Source organism: Leptosomus discolor, chromosome 1 (genome assembly GCF_034619465.1).
Source record: "Leptosomus discolor isolate bLepDis1 chromosome 1, bLepDis1.hap2, whole genome shotgun sequence".
NCBI classification, from domain to species: Eukaryota; Metazoa; Chordata; class Aves; order Leptosomiformes; family Leptosomidae; genus Leptosomus; species Leptosomus discolor.
This window is the reverse complement of record NC_141391.1, coordinates 132,396,295-132,424,224: the sequence shown is the minus strand read 5'-3', so window position 1 is coordinate 132,424,224 and position 27,930 is coordinate 132,396,295. Positions and strand designations below refer to the sequence as shown.

Below are 27,930 nucleotides of genomic sequence, written 5' to 3'. Positions count from 1 at the left end.
CGTTGAGTATGTGATTCTGTGAAGTACTGTGAGATCTCAGCTCGAGATTCCTTGTCCCTTGTGAGTTTGCTGGTTCACTTGGTTGTTTATTTGGTGTATGTACCTTTGTGGTCTGTACATAGAAGGTGTTTTTGGTTTATATCAGGAGGGTACGTTGACATCTGTCTGATACTAGACTGGTGAATAGGAAGAAGGTCCCATCTCTGGCCTGTTTGTGGAAGCTGGGATGATGAAGGCACTGCAGTGGGAACATGCTGTGGTACAGGGTTGAAGCTCCAGCCCATGTCTGGTAGTTATAGAGCAATTGGAAGGGTTACGTGCAGAGTTCTGGTAAAGTAAGTGTGAGCAGCATTAAAGTGGGGGCTGCGAATAGGGGTGCATGCTTTCAAAATATTCTTTAGCGTAAAAGCGGGGTAGGGGAGGGACAGCTGGGGGTATTAGGGCCGTAGTTTGGTGGAGGAATCTTATCTTTGTTTCTGCCTTTGGAGAGCTGGCTTGCTAGTGAGATTGCATGAAAGCTTCAACTCTTGCACCATTTCTCCTTTTCCTCCACATTCTTATAACTTCATCACGCTTCAGCCTTCCAAGCCAAAAGTTTTGAGGCCTCTATCTGCTCAAGCATCGTTTTTGTACGGGGAGGTGGATTCTAAGAGAGTTTAACAAGAACACTGTAGTCATCTTTTGAGAATCAATAAGAGCCTTATTTTGACTTGCACACTTCATAAACTGAGCGAACAAAAAAGTTGGGTGCTCTGTGAAGTTCTCGTAGGGGACTGGATGCAGACAGGCAGCCACTGAGTGCCCTGGCCTGTGCTAGCCTGGATTTTAGAATCTGGAAATGGTGTTGCCTTTCATTCCTTGTACTTTTTAAATAAGAAAGCTGTTGTGAGATTTTTGTGGAAATTGGCATCTTTCAGTTCAACTCCTGAAATTTGCAGTTGAATCCAGAGGAGTCTTGGACAATTACAAAGTTTATTTGGAAAAATGCATCTGATTATTATGTAAGACTTTATGTTTTTACAGAATCAGGTTCACTTTGATGTTTTTGGTGTGGAAGCTCAGCAAATAAGGATTTACTTATTTTAAAAACAAAACCAAACAAAACAACCCCCCAAACTTGACATTCTAAACAAAAAAACCCCTCTTGAACCAGGTGGTGCTCAATTGCCAAGAATGCATTATCTCCTCTTTTGTGCCCATCCTGTAGAAGAAAAAAGTCATGTAATTAAGCATTACATACATAGGGCCTTGCTGTGGGCAGCGTACTTTAAAATTAATTTGGCTCAGAAAAGAAAGCAGAGGGAGGAGGGTAAGAGTCTTGCCCCATCAGATTCTGATTGAATCACAGCAATGTAAATCCAGAGTAATTCAGTCAGGCAGCTAGCAGTCTGACTGCATGCCACCGATGCAAGGTAAATAATTCATCCTTAAGTGTGTTTATTGGTTGATTTGTAGTGAGTGAGTGAGGCAGGAATACTTGGCTTTGCTTTTGCATGAGCAATTCATAAAAACAAAATTATCAGGTAATTTGGTTCATTTAAATACTGCTTCTCTACATAGAGGAAAATTATCTGTGCGTTTTGGCTCACGCAGCAATTCCACATGTATTTATTCTGCCCTAATATACTTCTGGAAAGTAAGTGTTTCATGCTACTTGGGGCATGCTCCTTAGCTTATCTGATGATTGAGACAGACCCTTCGGAAACAATATTTACTCATTAATTAGACTGCTGCCACATCATAACAAATAGGAGTGGGATGATTTGCAGGTAGCTGCATGAGAAACCTACAGTGCTTGCTTTCTCTAAGCAGCTTGCTCTGCCAGGTGTTCTCTGAGCATAGTTTTTATCACATGTATTTTACCTACCAGTTTTGCCGTATTTGTTCAGGAATAGGTGTATCTCCTGCTTCAGGAAATTTTCTTTTGTTAATTTCTTTAGTTTTTGAATAGCGTTTTCACGACTGTAACAAACTTTGTCCGCTAATGCTATTACACAGAGGAATGTGAGGATTAGAATTCTTCAGCCAGGTGTTCCTAAAAAGATTACGCCTCTGTCTTCAGAGGGCTATCTTTTGGTGTCTTAACTGGACCTCTGACTGCATGAGAGTTGAGATGGAGCAGTGGGCACTTGAGCGGGGACAGAGTCCTACAGAATCCTGTTCCAAAGAGGTGGATGAAATGTCAGAGAGCCTTGACATGATCTCGCTTAGAAGTAGGGTATCTCAGGAGCAGCATAGTCAGGTTATTTTCCCCACTGCGTGGTCTCATTGGATGAGAGTGGAGGATCTTGTCTGTCAGGAAAATCGAGCGGTATTTCTGTGTTTCTTTCGAGAGTGGGGCTGGGGTGGTCAGAGCGGTGGGCAGCAGGAAGTTAGGAGCCCTGAATTTAACTTCTTGGTCTGCTGTGGCTGGCTGTTATCTTGGGCAAGTCTGTTTCCCTCTCTCTGCCTGTCTTTCTTCCTGTGTAACACAATGTTAATGCACCCTTGCTGCATCTCGCTCCTTACTGTTGTGCTGGGGTGGAGGGACAGGCAAGGTCCAAAATTTTCGCTGCTTGTGGGGTCAGACTCTCTGTGAGAGTGAAAAATCATTTTCAGCTGTATTTGCCTGTTTGCAGATGCACAGACTTCATCATTTATGCCATGGTCTTGGGTGGACTTGGATGTTCTGGGTTTGCAGTCAGTCCTTTTTTTGCAGGGAGGACTGTTGGGCAAGAGGCGTTTGAGATGGACCCAAGCCTGTGGGAATAGCAGACACCTTTTTCTCCTGAAAATAATTTTTGCATTTGGGCAGATAGCTCAAAAGTGGGGAGAAGTTGCTCAAGTAAGACAGGGGAGATTAAGGAACTGTCCCAGCGTTAGACTGAGTCAGTTCCACGTTGGAGTCTCTTTGGGTTTAATGTTCTTTTTGTGTGTGTGTCTATCTGTCTGTCTTCCTTCTCCTCCATTCCTCTTCCCTTCCCCCTTCCTCTTCCCCCCTGTGCCCAGCTAGGATGGAAGAATCTCACTTCAACTCCTCCCCGTACTTCTGGCCAGCAGTGCCCACCGTCTCGGGACAGGTAAGATCTTTGTCTTCCAACCTATTATGCTGGTCTTGCTTCCTATTAGAAGCTGATGCATGATAAGTGTTTCTGTTGCATTTCTTGCTCAGCCAACTGCTGGGAGAAGCTATGCCAGGGTATACTAAAAGCCGTTTTTCCCACCCGTTTAGATCGAGAACACCATGTTTATTAACAAGATGAAGGAGCAGCTATTGCCCACAGAGAAGGGCTGCAGCCTAGCTCCCCCCCACTACCCTGCCTTGTTGACAGTACCCACCTCTGTGGCCCTGCCCACTGGTATCTCCATGGACTCGGACACCAAGCCAGAGCAGCTGACACCACACAGCCAAGCCCCTGTGACTCAGAACATCACCGTGGTACCAGTGCAGTCTGCTGGGCTCATGACAGCAGGTATGAGATTCTAAAGAAGGTATGAGATTCTAAAGATTTGGGCAATATACGGAGGAGGCTCTGGGATGGGCCCACAGGGGGTCCTGGAGAATCCTTTTGGGGCTGTAGATTATTTCTGGCCGTACTGGTGATGTGGACTGCCTTGGCATGGTTTCACTGAATCTCTAGGCCCTCCATGCATCCGCCTTCTTTATGGAAGTTTGACTTCCAGTAGCGGAGACTGGGAGTGTGTTGGGGAGGGTAAGCTACTCTTCTGTTTGCATCGTAGTCAAAAGTAGGTGTCTAAGGCTCACTTCTGTGGGATAAGGAGGTTGGATGTAATTAGAGATGTAATTAAACTTACTTCCTCCGTCTTTCTTTGTTTGCAGGTCCTGGTCTGGTGATAACTTCCCCGTCAGGTTCTCTGGTGACCACAGCCGCCTCTGCCCAAACCTTTCCCATCTCAGCTCCCATGATTGTCTCTGCGCTACCCCCTGGCTCCCAGGCAGCCCTCCAGGTGGTTCCTGACCTGTCCAAGAAAGGGACAAGCACCCTCTCCGAAGGTGGTGGGGGTGGCGGGGGTGGGGGAGTTGCCCCCAAACCACCCCGGGGCCGGAAGAAGAAACGATTGCAGGAGTCGGGGCTGCCAGAGATGAGCGACCCCTTTGTGCTGTCAAACGAGGATGATGAGGACCAGCACAAGGATGGCAAGACATACAGGTGGGGAGCGGGGTTAAACCTTGGCTGTAACATTGCATGGGGATGGGGGTGTATTTAACCCTTCAGAGGGTTACATGGGGAAGAAGAGATCTCTGCCTTTTCTCTGTAGAGTCCCTGAGTAGAGAATCTTTCAGCTGCAGAAAGGGTTGAGTTTTCTCTCTAATCAGGAGTGTTTGCAAGCTGGTGGGTTGATCCAAAACTAAGGATCTCCTTAGTGGATAGCCTTGTTTTCCTGCATATACAGATGTTAATGTTACTAGGTTAGCTAATGACCAGGATGTTACGGAGGCTAAACTGTATCCTTGATGCCACAGCTGGATAGTATGGCTGGTGTACTGCAGGATGCAGTACTGTCTGGTGCAGCTGAGAGCCCTAGTGTACCTGGGTGCTCCTGAATTAGGACTCCAGTCTGTCCAGTGTAAAGACTACAAACTGGAGGCACACAGAGTAGGAAGTGACCCATGGTGATAGCGTCTGCTCCTGTGTGCATTGCCCCTTATGATCTCCTCCTATTTCAGCATTCCCAACAAACCAGGAAATGAATAGTATATTTCTGAATTAAGTATAAGGGTGTTTCTGAGCCCTAAGGGTATCAGATAAGAGGGGGGGGAATGTTCCGAGCCCTGAGGTTGGGTTTCTGAGCTTGGAGGGATGTGGCTTGAGTGAGTGGTGGGAAAGGGAGAGATTAATTAGGAGGGAGTACTTAAACTAGGGAATAAGGAGTGTGGGTATTTTAGAGAAGGTGGGAACCAGACAGAGCAGGCATGTGCTAGGGAGGGAATGTGATGGTTTGTCTTAGTGGGGAAGCAGGAACATGCATGGGTGACTTAGTGATAGGTGTTTCTGAGGGACGATTAAGAGACAAAGTAGTAGCCAGATGGAAACAGGAATAGAAGATGGTCCTTAGCTCTTCTCACTTCCCTACGATGTGCTCATGATCCTGTGTCAAACAGTTTCGCTTTTAGCATCCTAGACTCTCTCTTTTTTTTTTTTTTTTTTTTTTTACAGATTTAGTTATGTTTCTGGAATTAAGTCATAACAATAGGAAGGCTTCTACACAGAATCAGTGCATCCACCCCAGGCACAGTTTCATTTTCAACTATAGCATTTTAAAAATGTTTACGTTTTTAAATCAATACAGTTAAACGGATACAAAACCAGAGCTTGGATCAGCCTTTTTATTCTCTTACCCAGTGTCCCAGTTCTTCCACTTTGAAAATATAATCAGCGTATGGTGAAGAGTGGTGGGAGTGTTAGGTAGCTTGCTATTTGTAATCTCACCATTTATTTTGGGCCTTAGCCACAATTCCACACTACTCAAGCTGCTTACAGTCTGGGTTGCTAATTAGGTTGTTAAATATGTATTTACAGGGGACACAATTGGCAGTGAACACTAGAATTAAAGCTGAACCAAGGCTTTAATTATAGCTCCTTGTTTACTTGTAAGTTTGGAAAAAAATGCCCAAGACCAGGTGGAGTGACTCAGCAGAAACTTTATGAACATGCATAGTCTGTGTAACAGCTCATGAAAAAGACTTTGCAGGGGAAAAAACCTATGAGTTTATATGTAGGAATATGTAATGAGGAAGATTTCCTGTCTTCAAGTTTAGTCTGAATGTGGTACCTCTGCCTCTTCCTCCAGCCCCCATCGCAAGCAGGCCTTCCTCTGAGCAGTGCTAAGGTGCAAGATAGCTAAATTGAGATGTATTGAAGACCACCAAGGAGTACTTCTGCCTTCCTTGGGATCTGCTCTTCGGCTAATGCTTTCTCCATGCAAATTTGGAACTAAAAAAGATTATTGAAAAAATGAAGGAAAATGCTATCTTCTCTTGGAGCTGTGGGAGAGAAAACCTTTGTGAAATACAGGGACATTTTTTCTCCATAGTATGCATACACATAGACTTGCAAGTTAAAACTTTGAGGACTCCTGGGTTCCTTCCGTATTCTAGAGGATGATTTGGGTAGTTCCCGTTACTACAGTATGTAGACGTATCCTAGCTAAATTAAGACTCTGGGTGAGGTTCATCTACTTCTGCTCCCTTCTCAGGCTGGAGGAGGAGTTGCTTGTGGTATTCATATGTCTGCATTTGTATGATTTCACTGATTCTTATGATGATACACTGAGGACAGTCTAGTCAGATGCCTGGAAGGAGTTGTACTGTATTGATCAATATGACACTTTTTTAAATACTCAGTTCCTAAAGCCTGGGATTTTTTTGCCAAATTTAATTGCTTTTTGGTTTTAAGTTTCTTTTTGGGCTCTGTGAACTCTCTTGTCCTGAGTGCCTGGGCAGGTGGCTAATTTCTGTAATTCCTGACTCCTAGTGTGTTGGTGAAGACAGAGTAAGGCCTTGAATGGGCAGCACAGCAAGGCAGACTTGGAAGGAATGGGAGCACAAAGGCGATACACACATTGCAGCTCATTCCATTCTCTACTGAGTGTGGAGATTCCTGCTTCAGCAAATGGCATCTGTTTTGCTGCTGTGTCATCTCTAGAAGTGAATTAGTAGTCTGCTGTGAAAGTGGTGGTGGTCTTTGTGACTAGGTTTCCCTTTGTAAGAAAAGGTGTGAGGTTTCTGCTCATGATGGTGTTTCTTGCAGATACTGGACATCTAGCCTTAGGATTAGTCTGGCAGTCCTAGGTGCTTTGATTTGTGCTATTAAAAGAATGCTTGCACCTGCAGGGGCCACCGTCTAACCCAGTCTTGTAAAGTCCTTTCCTTCATGAGTAATGTCACTTCTGTCTTGTCTGGATTCATTGTCAGCTCTTTGTTAGTCTTCCCTGACATCTTTGTAGAATTTACTTTTTCTGTGGAAAAGGAGATCGGCATCAAGAGTCTTTCTAGTAAGATGCTGCAGTGTGAAGCACGTGACTGCCTCTCAGTGTTTTAAAAGGTGCTGAGAAAGAGAGAATAAGCGTAGGCCCTGGAGACAGTAGTATTATTTCTTAGTACTGTTTGGTGCCTATGCCTGTGCTCTTCTAGAAGCTTGTGGTGTGATGTGATCAGCAGACAAGGCTGATGAAGTAGTTCAGCCTCTCTGGGACAGATCATCAGTTCTCTCTCTCTGACAAACAGTTCTCTAAATAATTTCTTCTTTGCAATAGGAAGAGAGCTCTCTATAGACGCTGCTTGATTCCGGTATTACGTTTGTAAAGGCTAGGACGAATACCAGTTCATAGTCTGGAATGGTTTTGCAAGCTGTGCTTTGGAGCCTAGGATACCAACAGAAAGGTCGTAGGCTTGAGAAGGGCCTTGCCGTCATGCTGTAATGAACAAGCTCTCTGTTCCCCACTGCTAATTCTGAGTTTCCCTACTTTTGCTAGGTTGTGGGAACAGCAGAGGGTTTGGGAGACAATAAGCAGCTGAGGGACATAGGAAGCATCTGAGGTGAGTCCAGGGTGCAAATGTGTACAGAAGCCTTAGAAGGCTTAGCAAGAACCAGAGTTGAGCTGTGGAAGGTGAAGAAGCTGGATGGAGGTCACCCTTAGTGAGGAAATTAGGGGATTCAGTGGTTTGAATTCAGCAGGTGGGCGTGTTCTCAGACATGTCTCATTTTAAGCCTTTTTTTCTGCCCTGTACTGGATTTAGCATTGCTGTTTGGTGAACTCCCCCCGCCATGGTTTTGAATAGATTTGGAATCTGTGGCTATGGTTTTTGTAAGCTAGATATATCTGTGAAAATATGGTCAAATTTGGCCAAGCTTGGAAAAAAATCTGTTAAGCATGCTCTGAGATGCTTTCTGGTTTGGTAGTTGCAATATGCAAAGGTTAGATTCTCTTTGAGGTTTCTTGAGGCTTGTATGACTCCAGGCACTGACCAGACTGTCTCCACAGAAGAGATAAGTACACTCTAACCTCTCTCAGTTTCTGTAGGAGGCTGGACTACACGTGTATTCTTTCTGCAGCGATAAGCATCTTCTAGACTAGCCAAGCGTGCTTTTCCTTCAGTCACAACTGCTCCTCCTTCTGCTTCAGAAGGGAGTCTTTTGTGGCTAGTGTTGACAGTAAACTACCCCCTCTGATGGGCACAAAGGCAAGGTGCGAGTAGACACTGCTTGGTTCAAATGTAGTAGGGATGAGAATGAGATATGGGCAAGGCCTGGAGCTGACAGTGTCCAGGAAGTCTGGAAACTTCTAGGGAATGCAGCAGAGGATGTGATGGAGAGCCTGTTTCTAAGGGAGAGATCGCACAGAGATAAGCTATGAAGAGCCAAGACTGAGGGGAGGAAGAAAGAGGTGGATCTGCTAGGGGCTGGAAAATGAGGAGATAGCTAGAATTAGCAGAACTGATGGGGACAAGAGCATAGGATGTGGACAGACAAATAGAAGCGTGTGGGAGAGGAGACAAATGTTAGGTAATTGGGGGAAGGACATAGGGAGGAGCCACTGCAGTAGAGAATAAAGAGGCTGGGGCATGTGGGTAAAGAGCTTGGGCTTGGGTCTTGGAGCACGAGAGAGGGGACTGCAAGAGGCTAAAAGGCTAAAGGCGAAGGGGGAATTAAGCTTGAAGTGTCAGGCAGAAAGTTTGACCACGTTCCCTCCAAAGCCTAGAAATATTAAACCCACTCTTTCTAAATTTTGCCATGTCTCTGATGTCAGCACAAGAATGTGACCTCGTCTGGCAAAGAACCTCATCCCCCTCTAAGGCTAGAAAAAGGTGACAAACTACCATCGCTGTCATTTATCATCCTAGCTGCAGCGGCAGAGGTCTGTGCAGTGGATCTTAAGATTGCTGATGACCAATGTGGGTGTCAGTATGATGCCACATGTTGGAATTTCTGTTTGCTTTTTTTAACAAGTAGTTCCGTGAGCAGCGGAACTAATGAAGCCTGGTTTCCAGCGGCTCTCTCCTGTGTGGATTCTCTGATGTCTAATCAAGGGTGAGCTTACTAGCCTTTCCCTCAGCAGGGGGTTCCAATAGGGTCTCTCTTCTTTCCCCAGCTGCCTATTTTTATGAGACTTATGTTGACTTTAAGATCCTTACCCCTTTTCCAGATTTGGTTGAAATTGGCTTATGATCTCAAAACTCCAAGGAGGACAGGTGCACATGCAGATCCATATATACACACGCAGTTTGTGCACATAAGCTTTGCTTTGTATATGAATGCTGTGCTTGGAGGTTAGAAAATGTCAGAATTAAGACTGACCGCATGCCTCAGGATATAATAAGATAAAAACTTCCGTTATGGTAAGTTCTCTCCCTTCTGCTGAGGTGTTGTAACTGTGTGTGTGCACACATGCATGCTCTCAGTTCATCATAGTGCCAAGCAGAAAGAATTGACAGTAAAGGTTCTGGAGTCATGAGTTTTAATTTTCGCACATGCTACTTGCATGTCAATGGAAGGAGTATGTGCAAAGGAATGAGCGGGGCAGTTACAGTTTCAACTGGGGAGAGAGAACTTCAAAAGTATTCTATCGCAAATCTTATCACACCTTAATTTGGCCTTATTGAGTCAATGCACTTTGATACCATCCTTGATTATGCGATTATGGTTATTGTGTACATGATGGCCTGTCAGAGTCCTGCATGTTTACTCAGAGAACCTGAAAGGAGTGTTTTATTAAAAAAAAAAAAAAAAAAAAAAATTGACATGAGGTTGCAGAATTGGGAAGGATGATTTGCGAAAGGCGTTTGAAGCTAGTCTGAAGAATTGTAGATTACGCTTGCTTCTGCTGCAGATTTGCTGTGGTATCCTACAGCCATGTGGTTAAGCCTGCAGATAATCTTGCCTTGAAGCATGTGCAAATATGACTTAGGTCTAGTCTTCAGTGGATTTGCGTTTGTCTCAGGCTAAAAATGACCACAGGCAGTTATCCTGAAATAATTAACCTTTGGTATTCCCAAAACCATAATCTCTTCTCAAGTGTCATTGAGTAGTCCTGTTACATGTCAGACCCTGTTTTGCTTTGCAGAAGCATTGCATCTCCTAGCTGTAGCATAGAAATCTATAAAAGCTGTGATTTGAATATATATAATACGAACTTGCCTTTAAAGGCAAAAAGAAATGGTCACAGGTATTAGTTTGCCCACTTGGAATTAGTGGCTGTGTTTCACTCATCTGTCTTTTGTTGCTCCCTTCCCTTAGAAAAAGTAAAACAGGGGCATTGCAGGGGTAGATGAGTGTTTATGGAGCACTGATGCTTCTGTGGTGGGTACAACAGGACAAGTGATTCTGCTTTGTGAGGTTGGAATTGCATGTGGTCGACAAGGCTAGAGGCTGTACAGAGAGTGGTGATGAAAAACCTGAACACTTGCTTGTTAACTGTCTGTCTGCGCAACATAATAAGGATGCGGTTCTGTGGAAACAGTCAATAAGGCTGTATCAGAACGCACCTGCATTGCGGAGCCAAATTATGGTGACATAGCTGACCTTAATTCTGGCGTTTCCAAATTTGCTAGTGCTTTTTCACGAGCCTTTTCTATTCGTTTGATTTCAGCTTTTGCATGTTACCCCTATAGTAGGAAACACCTTATTGTGTTTTATTGTTTTGTTGGTCTTTTATGCTAATGGTGACTGATTTCAAAATTTGGTAGGCAATTGGCCTGATGTGGTTCAATGACTTGGAGGTCAACAGAAAGTCATGGCTGATAATTTACAGGTAGAAGCAATGCTGGTGGATAGCTTAAAAAAAAATAGGGAAGCTTTATGTGATTGTTGAACTGGAACTATTCAAGCAAAATGTATTTTATACAGCCCAATGGAAGACTTAGCCTTTTGGGTAATACTGTGTGACTTCTCCAGCAGTCAGGGATTGAGACCTAGGTGTTTGGGCACAGCGGAAAACAGTATCAGACAGAAGTGTCCTGTAGGATACTATTGAATGCCTTTGATCTAAAGATAAGGAATATGGGCAAAGAGTATCCTGGAAAGCAACAACTGTGAAAAAGACTTTTAGGAATTAAGTGACATCATGTGAGCTCCCACTGCGATGCTGTGACAGAAGAGGGCAAATGCAACTGTTGAAAGCATAAATGCTGGAGTCATTAAAAGAAGACAGGCAACTTGTGGAGCGTGCTGAAATACCACAAAATTCTGGTTCTGGTGTCTTTAACATCATTTGGAAAAATGGACATAATACAGGAATACCCTCAAATCTGAGAACTGGAAAAGTGCTGTATGATGAGAGCATTTAAAAACACTTGCTGCCTTGTCAGGAGAGTATTAATTTCTGTAGCCTTATCAAGCCATCAGATGACTGAAGGACTGTGGAAATAAGTTGACTAAGATGTCTGAGCGTAGCTGATAGATTTGATAGTGTACATGCCAGTAGAGTAAATTGGTAAATGGAGGTGTAATGTTAACTTTTGAATAGGAGTTGATGCTGGGTGTAGAAGTGTGCAAGCAGAGGTACAGTTCATATGCTTTCATTTGGCGCCTTCATACTCGCTGGCTTTATTTAGGTCTTAGCTGAGTTTTCTAGCTGTGTATCTTGGATGTTAGTTCTGTCTCCCCTGCCTCTTACAAAATATTAGCAAGAAAATGTTTAACTTCAGCTTTAAAATAAGTCGGGGAATGCGAGGGTTAAATTAGCATTTATCATGAACTGTCCACCCATTGTTACGCCATGCTTGCATTAGTTACTTCATTAACTCTGCATTGCAAAGGCAGTACATTTCTTTCCTTGCTAAATGAACTGCTGACTCTGGCAGCCTAAACCTACTCTAACCATCTAGTTTAACTTCAGACCTTCCTGATTCGATTTTTTTTTTTTTTTTTTTTTTTTTAACTTGTGGCCTAACTTGTATTTGTAGTCTAACAAAGCAGCAAGGGCTCGATTAACTTAGGCTAATGTCAGTAGATACTGGGAATTTGAGTTCTCAAAGCCATGTAAAAGCATACATATTTTTCATGACTGGGATACTGATTAATTATGCACTTGATTGAAAAGTGCTGTTAATCCGCGTTAGGCAAATTTTACTATGAGCTGGTATTTCAGTGGTATTTTATCTCATAACAGCATCTGATGAATGAGGCAGAACATTCCATGAAAAGTAGAAAAAAATATGGCACTGTGTGCCACAGAGTTGTAGTCTGGTTGCTATAAGCATCATTTTGTTTATGACTCATCATGATGACTTTCATATGGGAGCAGAATTAGAATTGTACATTCACCTTTTACTGGCATTTCATGATTTTTGAGGGTGTTTCTAGCTAACGCGAACATTCTCTGAATGTCTCACTTTATTTCCCTGCAGATTTCCTATAAAAAGAAAGGATTATAAACATCGGAAGGGGTTACTTCTGATCTCTGGCATACGGCTGGGTACTAAATTAACTATTTATATGAACCTCTCTGTTATTAAGAATATGTTCTCCTAGGCTGTCTGAATTTCCAGAGCCATAACAAGCAGCTGTAGGGGTATTGTCACACTGTCAGTGGGAACGCTGCAGTCATTTCTGTTACTTCCTCTCAGAAATAATACAGTGAAAGTAGTGGTATTTTAGAAGCACAGTGGGGTGAAAAGATTAAAAATGGATATTAAACAGAGAGGAAAAAATCAATTATTTCATAGAGTGTTTTGTTCATGCTTAGCAAGGAGCACTCCCAACTATTCCTCTCCCCAGCCAGGGGGAAACGCTGCTAGTGTGAGATGTTATGTTCTCATTATCCATACAGATTTAACTTTTTTTTTTGAATCCATGTTTGCCCACTAGAGGGCTGATTGCATCTTCCCCTTTAATATTTGATGTTGTCTGAGGCAGAATGCGAAGCCCTTAATTAAATGGATCATTTGTTCCCTTGAAAATGCCTGATACCACACAATACAAAACTCTCTGAAATGCAGCTTTCTGCTATATTCCAAGGCTTTTTTTAACTCATAAGGCTCATGAATTTGTTCATGCTACATAACATTCTTGCCCTCTCAGGGCTGGTGGTAATTAGATGATTAGAAAATGAGTCCTTGCAAGACTTTCTTTTTAAATGTTGTCTGAAGAGCAATGCTGGAATGTCTGTAGCTGCTAAATTCAGACAAAAGGGGTTGGGGTTTTTTGGGGGTGGTGTTTTTGATAACAGATTTATCTTCCATTTTTATGCAAGTCCTGGAGAGGTTTTGAAATACCTTCTTTATAATTTTATTTTGAAAATGGAGAAGGATGTTCAGTCTGTTTCTCTTCATTAAAGTTTATTTTAGGCAATTTCTGACCTGAAGGCAGATACCTGACAAAGCAAATAAGTTACGTGCATCCTTTTTTTTACTTATGAAAAATGAAGTAGATGGCTTTATGGCACTACAGATTTAATGCATGGCACTACTTAGACTTGATGACATAGTAAAGTTCATGAATTTTTCAGAACAGAATAGGCTGTTTAAAATATATAGTCTTCTGTTCAGAATGGAAGAGATTAGTGCCCAACGTTGTATTTAAACTAGAGCAAAAGTTTTAGAAAGGTACTTTTCTCAGAAAGGTAGCTGAATTCTCAAAATACTGCTTGTATAGGCCAAGCGATTGAGACCCTACTATAGCCTCCGAGCATTGTTCCGAAGCATCGTTCTCATGGTTGGAAAGTTCCTGTTTCCTCTTGGATTTTTTTAACTTCCACTGTCAGTTATTGTTTCTCATTATACCTTTCTTTGCTCATAAAACAAGCCCCTAGTAATTGATGTTTTTCTCCCCACATAGATTTATGTGGATATTGACCAAGCTATCTTTCAAGCTTTCCTCCAAACCTAGATGGACTGGGCTCAGTGAATCTTTACTGCAAAGCTGATTGTCCACATGCCATCATTCTTTAAGTTTGCTGAACTCGTCTGAGTTTTTCAATAGTTGCTGACTACGTGGACTTCAGAATTAGACATACTGTTGAAAGAATAGTTGCACCATGCCTGTTTACAAAAATGCTACTTGCCATTCCCCTTTGTTTTGGTTAGCCATACTAGCACAGCATCGCACTGGGAGCTTGTTCTCAATTGAATGGTTCCTCACCAGGGAACTGATGTGATGGAACAGGGTTCAGTTGAGAGTAATGGAAGTAAGCATCTGCTGAGAAGGAGCTTGATGAAAGTCGCGCATGGGATTATGCCCTAATTGTTTGCATTAGCAGGGAACTGGACTTGGCAACTCAGAGTTCAGTATTCACCTCAAAGTTCTAGCGTTGCTGCTTTCAAGGATACAATGCTCATCCAGTAAGTATGACAGTATGCTGTATTCAGGTCTAGCTTTAAACATTTCAGAAGATCTGGAACAAACTGTTTGGAGATAGTTGGGTTTGTAAACCAAGAGCTACTTTTTTAAAAAGATGATTCTGATGTTCCCTTTTACTCCTTGTATCCCTAATAGACCTAGGGATAAACAGCCAAATCGCTTCTGTTTGTTGATTCCAGAAGGGATTGTTGTGTGTGTGAGGGGGCATTTATGTAAGGATGTGTTTAGCTTGCATGTTCTGTTAGGGTTTGCAAATAAAGTGAATTAGGAGAAAGTTGAAGGTAGGAAATGTGGGAACAACTGTTAGAGATGATAATCAATGTAAAAGAACGATGATGGAGAGGAAAAAATGTTGCAGCAGGTGTGTGGTAGAGTGCTTGCTAGGGAGGCATGTCTTCCAGTTAAATGGCTTAAAATCAAGCTGTAGAAGGGCCTGTGGAAGTTGAGGTAGGTGCTGGATAAATATTACCTACATTACATACGCTAATCAGACTGCACACTTCATAAAGCTTCTGGCTCCAACCTAGACAGTCATCATAATAGATGTAATGAAGTATACTCCTGGGAGGAGATGAATATGGGGAAGAGCAGGATCCACTCTCCATGGCTTGTAAGACCTGCAGAGACTCAGTTGCCACTGAGCAGTTTTGCAAATACTTGTAAAACTTGAGGAAATTCCCAGACAAAAACATAAGTCAGCCTGCTGTGAAGGATGAATTCATGTTAGCCAGGCTTCTTCTGGGTGGCATTTTTTCTCTGAAATTGACCCTGGAAGTTCCAAGCGCAGGTTCAATTTTGTCTTGTTTAATTGAAAAGTCTGCAAATGGAAAACCTTAACTCTGCACATATTTGCAAAAAAATGCAGTGACTTGGATGCAGCTTCTATCTCTCTGTCAAATTATCAACCACGAAAGCTTTTACCATCTTGAATTGTAAAACAGCGCAAGCTTCTCTTAACAGCCTGGTGTCATGATAGAGGAACAGTTTTTAACAGCAGCATCCATAGCAGATAGATGCCAACTGCTTCTCCCTGTTCAAAGAGTCTGTGTGTTACCAAATACGTTTCTGATCATTATGGGAACATATGGATCCAAACTCGTAGGCAAAACACTTTGCATCACATCAGTAAGGCTGAAATGGTGAAAGCCCATTAGGCCAGTGAAATACCACATTTGATATCCAGAATATCTTTGTGAGACCCACTGGGAAAGCAGCACAGTTATACTCAGCATTTTGTATTCTAAACACTCAAGTGTCTTCTCCAAAAATGGGAGCAGAGTTAAGTGGGTTTGGTCATAATTGCTTTTGCAGACTTTGCAGTACATGGAATTAACTTTTATTACGAAGGTAAACCTTAACCTGGGATTTCCAGGTTTTCCAACCTTTTCTTGACTGAAATAAATCATAGATGAACAAAGTGATTTTTGTCTGGGAATTATTATTCCTGACCCTTCAGATGCTGTTGGAAAATTTCTAAAGTGCTGCCCTGTCTCCCTTGTAAGCCTAATAAATTAACCTGTTTGATTCTTCCAAGACCTTTACTTGTCTGGCTGCAAGGTATCGTTTGGTCTCTTCTGCCAGTTCCTAGCTTAAGTTTGTCCCCCTGGGACTGGAGTACTCGCAGCCGAGCTCAGTGTCCCAGGTGAAACCTCCCCAGAACCACATAGCGAGAAAACATCCCTTCTTCACTCGGTGTGGAAGACACCATCCAGTTAGAGTTGATACATATTGGGGCTTGCCCCCGTGTGACACTGTCTCTTCCCCTCACCCCGGTCCCAGGTGCCGGATGTGTTCGCTGACCTTCTACTCCAAGTCGGAGATGCAGATCCACTCCAAGTCCCATACGGAGACAAAGCCACACAAGTGTCCTCACTGCTCCAAGAGCTTCGCCAACAGCTCCTACCTGGCCCAGCACATTCGCATCCACTCAGGGGCCAAGCCCTACACGTGCAGCTACTGCCAGAAGGCCTTCCGCCAGCTCTCCCACCTGCAGCAGCACACACGGTAAGGGCCAGAGGAGGCTGGGGGCCCTCTGCACTGCATGTTGCTGTCGTCCCAGCATGCTGTGAGCACCCTCAGTGGGCAACTGCCTGGGGAGACCTTGCTGTTTCCTGCGGGCTGGTCAGGTCTCGTACACGACAAAACAGCAGTAGTGGTATCTGACACGTGAGACTTGTCACTCGCTGTGAAGGGCTGGGTGTGCACAGAGGTTAGCACTGCTCACCCTGAGGGGCATCTGCAATGGAGTGAGGCTTTCTGACAGAAGGTAGGGCTGGTTGTGTCAGTGTGAGAGTAGAGTGGGTGTAGGAGGACTGTTCCCTGTCACCCCAGCGTAGTTCTGCCAAACGTCTCAGTCCAGGCTTGCAGCCCCCCTGCTATTTCAGCCGTAGGCTTCCCACACACAGCTCTGCCAATGCCCCTCAGTCCAAACTCTATAGTTCCTCTCTCTGGATCCTCCCCCGGTGCGGACAGACCATGGTCTCTTGAATCCAAGGGGAGCACGGTTTCAGACCAAGCGAGCTCATGCTGTGTTTGGAGTTCCTCCGTGTAGCAGATAGCATGGTGCTGTCCCACCCCCTTTGTGCCCTCATTCCATCAGCACTAGCCAGATGGCGGTCATGTCCAACTGCTGCTGCTCCTCCTCCTCTTCGGCAGGATCCACTCCAAGCTCCACACAGCGATTGTCAAGCCGCACAAGTGTCCTCACTGCTCCAAGAGCTTCGCCAACACATCCTACCTGGCCCAGCACCTCCGCATCCACTCGGGGGCCAAGCCCTACACCTGCCGCTACTGCCAGAAGGCCTTCCGCCAGCTCTCCCACCTGCAGCAGCACACACGGTAAGGGCCAGAGGAGGCTGGGGGCCTGGCCCTGGCCCCCCCGCGCTGCCGGCATGCACCTGTGGAGCACGCGCGCCAAGCATGCGGGGGGCGGGCGGGGAATGCGGCCGGCTGCGCCCTCAGAAGGAGGTGACCCACCAGAGTGGACGGAGTGGAGGCTGCGCAGGAGACACTGACCACGTCAGGGCTGAGGTGGGCACGTGCTGTCCCTGGGGATCCTTGGTCTTGCACCGCGGGGGGCACAGAGAGAGCGAGCGATAGAGAGAGAGAGAGCGAGGCATTGGCCGTAGGGGATCCCAGCCTGGCACCATGGGGGTTGGACTGAGTGTGTGGAAGCTTCTCCTGGCATTGCAAGGGGACAGGGACAGATGAACACTGGAGGTGATCTAAGCCTGATAATGTCAAGGGAAAAGTGTTGGAGTGTCTATCCTGAGAAGGAACAGAGCTGCTTTCTTGGTACTGTGGAAGCAAGAGAATAGACTCCTCTTGGTCGTATGGGACTCCTGAGGTTGGAGCAGGGAGCCTGGACCTCCAGACCCCTTCCCAACCTGTTTTCAGGTTGCCCACATGCTGAGCTGGCCAGGCATTCATAAGCTCTTGTTCCTCAGTCCTAGTCACTCTCTGAAATCTTTACTGCCTATCTTTTCTAACTTCTAGCTGGACACAGGAGCTGGGCAGAGCTCTCTTTGTCCAGATAGAACAGCATCCTGGAGGCAACATCATCCTCTTCCCTACTCTCCTGAGTGCCTGTGAGATTTGATCACAGCATCAGGCCCTGGCAGTCTGCCCTGCCTGCCTGCTCACTGCCTCCCATTTGTGCTCTTCCCCTCCAACAGTATCCACACCGGGGACCGACCCTACAAATGCGCTCACCCTGGGTGTGAAAAGGCTTTCACCCAGCTTTCCAACCTGCAGGTAAGGGCCTGGGCTTGTCCTGCTCACCAGTGGGGCTGGCAAGGGCAGCTGGCACGTGGGAGGGGAGGCTACTTGCCTGTGGTGGAGGAGATAGAGAAATTGGGGCAGCTGGGAGAAGAGTGAAAGAATACAGAAAAGCTGTTGAAGCACTGGGCGGGAGAGAGATTCTTGGCTTTTGTGGCACCAATGACCCAAGGAAGTCACATAAACAGTTGCATCTTGTAAAGTTGTAAACTTGACTTGAAGGCGGTGAGACCTTGGTAAAGTTCCTCCTGTCTGTTCTGTAGAGTTTTCTAACTTAGCTGGGGCAAGACTCTTGCTGAATGTCACAGAGAATAAAATCTGGGTATCCAATTGTTGGGTTTTTGTTTGGTTTGCAATGAAATGGAGAGCATAAGAGTAGGGATTTAGGGAAGCAGAGGTGTTGCGTGCATCGTGTTGGCAGTATCGTAGAGGAGGGGAACTGTAGGGTGCGCCAAATGACAAAGAGCTGTAAATGCCTGTGAGCAGTTAAATCAGATCCTGCCGTGAAGGGCAGTGACAGTTGTGGGGAGCAAATGTGTAGAAGCAGAAGAGGAGAGAAAAGGAGAAGTGTGAGAGTTGCGTGGAGACTGAGAAGATGGGGGTCATAGAGGGTTAAGAGGCTCTGCTCTTCAGATGCCTAGTATGCCTGAGAAAAGGCATCTATGGGGAAGATGTGGTGGGCTGGAGGGAGAAGCTCTGTCCCCTGTGCTAGGAGCCAGGTGTACCTCCCTCAGCAGGCTGGGACCTGGGGAGCTTGGGGCCTGGCTGGAAAGAGGTGTCAGAGGTAAAGCCTTCTCTGGTACTAATACTCGCTTCCTTCCCTGCACTTGCTTTCTCTTTCCTCCACCCCGCTGCCGCCCCACAGTCCCACAGACGGCAGCACAACAAAGACAAACCTTTCAAGTGCCACAACTGCCACCGTGCGTACACGGATGCTGCCTCGTTGGAGGTACACCTGGCTACACACACGGTGAAACACGCCAAGGTCTACACCTGCTCCATCTGCAGCCGAGCCTACACCTCGGTGAGTGTTTGCTGCCCTGGGGGGTAGCAGAAGTGGACACACTTCCTAGGGAGTAGTTCCTCCAAATCCAACGGGAGGTCCCCCTGAGCTGTTGTGTCCCTCCCTATTGGCTTTTGCGAACATCATCCTCTCCTCTCACGCCATTCTTCCTGTTGCAGGAGACGTACCTGATGAAGCACATGCGGAAACACAACATCCCTGACCCACAGCAGCAGGTGGTTCAGGCGCAAGCCCAGGCCTCTCAGCAGCAGCAGCACTTCCAGCCGCAGGGCGGGGGGGCAGCAGGGGGCCCTTCTGGAGACACTAACCAACCCAACCCTCCCCCCCAGTGCTCCTTTGACCTGACTCCTTACAAGACATCAGAGCATCACAAGGACATCTGCCTCACTGTCAGCACCAGCGCCATCCAAGTGGAGCACCTCTCCAGCTCCTAGACAGACCTCAACCCAGGGAGCAGAAAGCCTCTTGTGCATAGCCTGCGCCCAGGGGCACCGCTTGTGCAGCGGCCCTCCTCGTGCAACAGTCTCCGGCCTCTCCTCCTGCAACAGCCTCTTCTGGCCGTGTAACCCTGTTCATGGCAGCCCCTTGAACAACAGCCTGTCTCAAGGGGGTGCTCCTTCTGTGCAACAGCCTGCCTGGTAGGAGGATGCTTCCTTGTGCAAGAGCCCCTTTTCTGTGCTGGGATCACTTCCTCGTGCAAGAGCCCCTCCTTTCAAACCCAAAGAAAGGCCCCTGTTTCGCCTTCTCTCTCACTGTAGGATGCGTATGAAGCGGGGGGTGCGTGTTGAGACATGCATGGTGGATGGGATGGAGAGATGGTCCTTGTATGTACAGGGGCTCGGACACATGTTTTCAGCAGGCCACAGAAGAATGTGGCAGGGTTCACAGCTGGATGGGGTTCTCTGAGGATTTCCTTGAGTGTCTAAGAGAGAAATATCCATTCCTGTCCCTCCTGCTTGTGAAAGGGAGGAGGGGTTGCTCGTCCTGCCCCAAGGACTGGATGGGAGAAAGCATCTCCCCAGTGGAAGGTGAGACCAGTGAGGGGGGAGAGGTGAGGCTTGTTCTTTGGGCTGGACAGGTGCCTACGCTGCCAGAAGGCTGTGGAGTATTGCACTCTTTCTCCTCCCCAGGTGGAGAGCAATAGAGAGGAGTCTGAACTAGCTGCTGCCTCTCTCTCCCAGCTGTCTGAGCAGCACGATGGCCAAGGCCCCGTAGGAATGTGGGTTCCTGCTCATTGCTCTTCCTGCCTGTTGTGGATGATGTCCTAGCAGCTTGTACTCCTCCTCCTCTCCCTCCTGCTTCCCCCCTGCCCCCACCTCCTCAGAAAAGCCTGCAGGCATCAACAACAAACCAAAAAGCAACTGGAGGGAGGGTAAGAGACTGCCAAAATAATCATCACCCTTCTCTCTACTCCCTTTCCTGAAAGGCGGAACAACAGCAGTTCTGACTCTCACATGCCTGTCCTGCCCCCAGTTTCCCAAAGGGAAGGAGGAGGAGGAATAGACCAGTCTTTTCAAGGAGCTGGCAGGAGGCAGGGAAAGGCTAGCTTCTCCTGCTCACCTCCCGTCGGTGTGCTCTCCCCAGGCTCCTTCTTGCCAAGACGGGCTGGACTCACATGGCAGTGGTGGCCTCTTCTGGACCCTGGTCATGGGAGAGAATCCCCAAAAGGTGGACAGTGGAGAGAAGGGGATGAAGATCCCCACAGAGAGACCAATCTAACGAGAAGGGGGAGCCAACAAGAATAAACTGAAGGCCCCTTGAATTTATATATATATATATATATATAAATATCTATTCCCCACCCCTGGCCCGCTCTGTCCTTGCTGTAACTGTTTCTATCTCTGTGTTTATAAAACGCATTATCCTGGCGAATTTTTATTTTCAATCTTTGTTTGTTTTTCCCTTTCTCTTCGTCTTCAATTCTCCTTCCTTTTTTTTTTTCAATTGGTCCACATGACTACTAGTCTTGTGTGTCACTTGTTAGTTTCTTTGGATCATGGAGGCTGACTCGGAAGAGAATGAGAAGGCAAGGGAAAAAGCATGTGTTGTTGGGATTTAAAATCAGTCACCCACCCAAAGCCTATAGAATCCCAGACTTCTGTATGAAAAACCAATAGGGGCTTCTTTTTTTTTTTTTTTTAACCACCTTGTATAGAAATAAATTGGTGTAAAAGGCTCCTTGAAGGTGCTGCTGCGAGCACCCTGCCCCTGTGACGTGTGTTCCTTCCCCCTGCACCAGACCACGGCATGAGCATCTTGCCGCTGCGAGTCCCAAGCGGCCGTGTGGGCGGATGTGAGGGTAGCACATCCCTGCCTTTGGGCAGCCTTGCTGTTCGCACGAGGACAGTGAGGAGCTCTGTCTTCTGTGCTCTCCACCTGTGGAGCTGCTGGCAGAAACCTTTTTCTCTGCATTTAGTCACCAGGGTTGGCTGCAACAGTCAGAGTGTTTCGGAGATCCATAGGTTAGGCTAGAAGAAGCTGTCTGATTTGACTCCTGCATTTCAGAGGTGACATTTCAACCTGTTTATCCTGTATTGAGCCCCAAGAACTAATGTGTATTTGAAGTATGTGTTGACAAAATGCATTGGCTTGATTTTGAGGCACTGGGACACAGAGAACCCCCTCCATTGGTAGCCTGCTGCAAGGGCTTCATGTTCTTGCTCTTTAAACATTTCAGCCCGATTTCTCCTTTGGATCTGTTTGGCTTTGGCTTTCAGTTACTAGTTCTGGATATGTCCATCCATAGGCTGATTCAGAGAGCCTTAGAGCACAGTTGGGGCTTTTTTCCTCTGGACTGGTATTTAAATGCTGTAATGTCACTTCTCAGTCCACTTTTTGACAAGCTAAATAGAAGGAACTCCTTAAATCTGCCACTGTAAGGGATTTCCTCCATCCCATAAATTATTCTTGTCTTTCTTTTCTACATCTTGTCAAATTTTTCAGTATCTTGTAAAAATGGTTCCTTTTAGAATTGAATGCAAGCCCCAGTGCCATGGACAAGGTCCCCCTGCCCTTTGCCTTAAGTCTGCAGAGGATTGTGTTTGCCCTTTTCTCGCAGCATTATACAGGAGCTCACGTTAGCTGCTTGACCCCTAGATCATCTGAAGTCTCGGCTTTCCGTGATAGTCTTTCCCTCTTTCTACAGGTATGGTCTGAGTTCTTATTTCCTAGATGCTTAACGGGAGGCTGTGTCGAAATCCAGTTTGTGTGAATGGACCTGGCTCACTGATGGCCCAGGTTACTCGCTGCTTTCCCAGTTTTGTCACCCACAAACTGTACCAGTTGTTATTTTCTACTTTCAGATCCAGGTTGAAAACGCTATATTGCATCAGACCTACACTAACTTGAAAAGTATCGTTCAGTGCAACTTTTTATTAGCTTCTTTTTGAGACTTGCAGGCTAGGCGTTTCTTAATCCTCTTAGTATGTGATTATGTACAGTAAATCTTTTTGACTTATGGTGCTAGGTCAATGCCTTACAAAAATTTAAGTATGTTGCACCTATGCAGTCCCCTTTGTTAAACCAAATGTATAATGATGTCATCTAAGAGTGATAGGGTTTGGGCTTTTTTTCTACAAAATCTGTATTTCTTGAAACCTTCGGGTTATAGGTTTTATTTTTCATTCACTAATTCTTCATCTCAACAGCTTTTCCGTAATTTTGACATTGAGTCATTTCATTTGCCTTTTGGGAATAGTCATGAGTGTCTTAAGGTATTTCTCTAATATCCCAAGTTTAATTAAAATTGGAATCAAAGAGCTAGAGACCTTGTTAGTGAACTCTTTTAGGACTGCTGTTTCTTTGCTGACTCAAAACTATACATCCCTAGTAGTTGTTGTCTAGTCTCTGACTTTGATACTAAGGTACTGGATAGAAGTTGCTTTTTTCGTATGACTGACACATCCTGTTTCTTTCTGAATATGGAAGTACTTGTTTGCTGATTTCCCCCTGTTCTGTGTCACTAGCATTTTCACTGTTGTTATCTAGTATAGATCAGTACTTAGTAAGACTTATTTTTATTTAAAGAAAGGAGTGAAAGATCCAAAATCCCTTTCCTATTGCCAGTAGTTTTGATAGCCACAAAGCTTTCCTTAACAGATTTCTCTATTTCATAATGTCCAATTTATGTCAGTTGCTGTCTGGCCTTTCTCTTTTCTGTATATTATGTTTCAGGTTGGGTTTGGTTGGGGTTTTTTAAATAGATTCTTCTTGCGCACAGACTTTCTCACTGAACCCAGGATGAGCTTTTACCAAAAGTTTTCCCCTTTCTTGATTGTGGAATTAGGGCTTTTTTTTGTCCACTTAATAAATTTTTCGTACAGAAGAGTTTCATTCACATTTTTCTGCCTTATTTCTTTTTTTTTCTCATGGACAGCTCAGTTTATAGTTTTGCTCACCTTGCAAATTAGCACAGACTCAGCACAGGTTTATTACTGCTTGTGGCTCTCCTCTGCATGTCCATATTCCATATGAAAAGGACAAAACTGCCAGTGTCACTCAAGTTATTATCTTGTCTCGTATGCATCACCTTGAAGTCTGAAAAATTGACTTGTTTTGGGTGCAGTGTCTTGTATTAAGGAAGCTACAGTTTTAAAAGCTGGAAATCCCTGAGGAATGGCTCACAAGTTAAAATTCCTTGCAGTGTTTTTTTCATTTTATATGTTAAAGGTGCTTGAAATCGCCTTTCCTTGTCCTTGGTTTGATGTGTTGTTTTCTAATGTCTGCTATCCTTCCCCTTCTTGGAATCTCCTACCTAGCATGGGGATCCATATGTATTTAAAGCTGTACAATTCCTGTATTACCAGTTATTTCAAAGGTATTATTGCTTGTGTTTGTGCAGTGTGCTGCTGCTCCTAAACCTTTTACTGTTGTCCAGGAAGAAACTAACGACTTTTCACTAAGGAGCTTTCCCATCAAGTTTCTGAAATGCCGCTTTATTCCAAGCCTCTTTTTTTCTCATCAATGAGAAATTCTTACTTCTCTGTTTACCCAAAGTCCTGTTGCTGGTGCAGAAATAATTGAAGATACCTTACTCTTATTATCCGTCATTTATTTGAGTTCGGATTAGGTCTTCCTCTTTGGATTCCCAAGTCTGTTTAACATCTTCAAAGTGCTTCAGGTGGTTTAAAAAGTATAGTTGCAACGTGCGGGATGCAAAATGTCACATCTACACAACATTCTTCCCTGTTGAGGTGAAGCCTCAGGTTCCACAGCCTGCAGCTTTTCAGCTTTGTGCACTCAAGCCAACAACGGTTCAGTTACTTAACTCCCACTCACAAGCGATCCCATGGTCCTTTTCATCTCCCTGAATTCTTTGACCCCGCGTTTTCTTGGTGATGCAAATCCATTTGTTTCTGTACATCTGTACTCAAGAAGACTTGACAATGACTGGAGTTCTGTATTAGGTTGCATCTTGTATCTTTGCTGGAAGGCAGTGGCACTTTTTCTTCTTGTCCTTTACTGAATTGGTTGTCTCTTAGCTGGATTTTGCAAATTATCGTTGCTTTAAAAGGAAACATCATGTAGGCTGGAAATCATTTAGAAAAGTCACCCACAAACTAAATCTCAGCTGTGACTAATGATAGTATTGCTGGTCTGTAATTCAGTTAAATCTTCAAGAAATGATTAAGACTTTAAATTATGACAGGCTTATGGTTAATCAAGCATGTCATTAGAGTTTTTTGTTGGTTATCACTGCCATTAAAACTGCCATTCTATTTTACCACTTTTTTTTTTTTAAATCCATAGGGTCTTGTTATGCTTTTGTTCAGTACAGTAAAGTCTTCTGCTAGAAGAAGTCTTTTTTTCTTTTGTAATGAATTACAGACCATGATCGAGTGACTGTATTCATCTTTACAAACAGCTAAATTAAATTGAGCTGGTTTAGGTGCCTCATAGTAAGTCTTGGCTCCATCATGTAGTACTTCTTTTGCCTTTCTTTCTCCTATATGAATGACCATGCTGTGTAGTGTTCAGTTACAAGTCTTACTACCTTAGGCCTAGGCAGTTATCTTGAGCCACTGAATTTAGATTGCCATAAAACGGTATGTACTCCTTTTAATGAGATCTTTTTCTTTAAATTAAAACAAATATCATTATGTTAATTTTCTTGCAACCCATATAAATTACACTGTGATATTGCCAAATCAGTGTTAGGTTAACTGGCTTACAGCAACCTGGATGATCCTATTTACTTTTCAAATACTTTTTAAGTGAAAGTATTTGCTGGTCTTGTGAAGCTCAGAAGTTGTTTGGAAGAGAAAGCCCATTGCTTCCATCTGCTTGCCAGGTAATTCTTTTAAAATTATTGATTGTAGGTTTCTAGCTATGCAACTTCTAGGATGTTTTATTTAATGGGTAGAACTAAACATCTTCCTAAATCTCATTGGCAATAGGTAATATTTCATTACTTCACAGATTTGTCTACGTCATCCAACTTTCTTCCTAAAATAGGATATAATTATGACATTCTGCCTGTCTTCTATATTTTTATTGATTATTTTATCATCTTTATATCAACTAAATGATATATATCATGTTTAGGATTTTCTTCTAGTATTTTGCAGGTAATGTACCTGAAAGCTGCCCAAGTTTACTAGTGCAGTTTCAGAACATAGAATGAAATTGTTCTGTACACTTCCTTAACTACAAGATAGGTACCTGTTCAATCATCATTTCAGGTACAACAGCTTAAATTTGTGTGCATGGTTTCTTGTTTCTGTATAGTAGAATACCAAAGTACTAGAGAGATGTAGTAACTTGGTCCAACAAACATTTCAATTTCATGTAGTGTCTATGTAATGAATGGAAAAAAAAAAAAAACAAACCTGCAAGAAAAGAAATCATGACACCAAAGAACTAGAGTCTATGCCTAGTTTTGCTGCTGAATTAGGATACGTTTTTGGAACGAGGATACGGCTATAATCTGGGGCCTTTGGCATTCTGTTTCATTTGTAAAGCTGATTAACTACCTTGGGGGCAAGTGCTGCAGATCACTTTTTTGGTGTTTGAGAGAATGAAGTGTGGGTACATCTAGTCTTTCCTGAAGAGAAGGAAATGCAGAGCAGGGGTACCTCTGAACTGAGAATGTTAAAGAGTGAAAGTTAAAGAAGAGCTGAATATGCACCTCTACAGCAAAAAGGGAACGAAATGAGACTCTGAAGTTGTAGGCCTCCTGCTGGGATATGCATAAGGATCCCTGTCAAGCACTGACCTTCACCTTGTGGTCCTTGGACAACATTTAAGAGGTCTGTAAGGTAACTGAAAAGCTGGAGGCTTAACTTTGGTATGCAGATGTTTACATTTCCAAGGGAAAATACACAGGCATCTGTAGATCAATAAAGATTGAGAACCACTACCCTAGACTACTTCAGTAGGCTGTTTAGCTTCCCTCTGTGAGATGCATAGGCCTTCTGGGCAATAAGCCCACTCATCAGTCAGGTCCTTCATCTAACTAGGAGGTATTTACCGGTTTAACAATAGGATGTAATTGAAGTAGCAAACTCTGGGGTTGGGGGTTGGTGTGTGATAACCATTGTGGTTAGCATATGCAGCTTGCTTACAACAGTTACCGCAGTATCGGGATATGAAGGGGGGGGGGGGGTGTGGACAAAAATAGTAATGTACCTCTGGAGTCAGTTCCAGCTGGGGAAGCATCTTCTTATAAAATCATCTGTGTCCATGCTAGGACTTTGACTTGCAGAAGCGTTTACTCTAAAAAATACTAAACCCCTCACCAAGTAACTACCATGGTAACACTCCATCTGTAGGTGAGGATGCTTCTGGAACCCTGAGTGATGCACTTTTCCATGAACCTCAGTGCCTTGGCTTTCTCAAGAAAGCAAAAATAGAGACACAGTGAACTTCTCTAGATTCAGAGCTCAGGAACTAGTTTTTGCTGGACTCGAAGTTTCTATTGCTGTGAGACCACACAGGTACACAAAACTGCCTCTCCCCTTTGTTGTCCCGCTTCACAGTGGCGGTTAATGAAGTTGAAGATACGTTTGTACACTTTACTAAGATTTACCATTTAGATTTTAGGCGAAGTGCCTCCTCTTTTTCCCTGTCTTTTGTATCAGCAGTGGCAACACGTCCAGCTTGTCTTTCCATTTCAGAGGTCTAGAATTTTGACATCTTCCTAGCCTTGGCTTAGGGGATAAGATGGGATTTCCAGGTGGTCTCTTAACCAAATTGGCGATGTCTAAGAATGCCTGTTTCTTAACATTAGCTCCATTCAGCCTGGTAGCTCCAAGCAGGATGCGTTTGAGGGAGTCTCATTTAGTGCTGTGACAGGGTATAGGGAGCAGATTTATTTTTTTATGTAACAGCCACATCCTTCCCCTTGATGAAGAGTGTGAAGCAGTTTATACAAGAATTTTGAAGTACTTTAAAAACAAAGTGAGGCTTAACAATAATGTTCAGCTAACTGAAGCCAGCTCCTTCACACAGGAACTTAATAAGAAAAGTGTTTTGAATAATTAAAAAAGTCATAAATAACTTAAATGACTGTAGGAGTAGGACTGGAAAAACATGGCATCTTCAGAACACCAGGGGAACTCTGAATTAACCAAATAGTTTAACAGCAAGATGGTTGATCGTTTATAACAGCCCCTCAGTCTTGCATTGTGTGCTGCTGGAAGACTTAATCCCAGGATATCCATATAAATAAATGCATGGTGTCACGGAAGATCTTTGGGAGGAAAGAGAAGAAACAGTTCTGGTCACTTCTTATGGCCAGAATCTAGCAGCATCTAGCGCTGAGCCACGACTGTCATTATACAGTCTATCAGGAAAAAACATAGGTAAGTGAGCAGGAGAAAGGCAGATGAA

The 27,930-nt window shown here is 44.3% G+C and overlaps 1 protein-coding gene across 4 annotated transcripts; it reads left to right on the top strand.

Moving 5' to 3' along the window:
- Positions 1–282: 282 nt before the first annotated feature.
- On the top strand, positions 283–21,301 carry ZNF384 (zinc finger protein 384). Of its 4 annotated transcripts, none has more exons than XM_086478404.1 (10): positions 283–335; positions 2,993–3,059; positions 3,212–3,452; positions 3,821–4,151; positions 8,955–9,032; positions 16,080–16,304; positions 16,956–17,138; positions 17,975–18,053; positions 18,943–19,101; positions 19,260–21,301. In XM_086478404.1, exons 1-10 carry the CDS (start codon positions 283–285, stop codon positions 19,533–19,535), a joined length of 1,692 nt encoding a protein of 563 aa, XP_086334530.1. In that variant the 3' UTR covers positions 19,536–21,301. The 4 variants fall into 4 exon arrangements, with proteins under 4 accessions (XP_086334530.1, XP_086334522.1, XP_086334538.1 ...); XM_086478396.1 differs by having other exon boundaries at positions 8,952–9,032; XM_086478412.1 differs by lacking the exon at positions 8,955–9,032.
- The last annotated feature ends 6,629 nt before the right edge of the window (positions 21,302–27,930 follow it).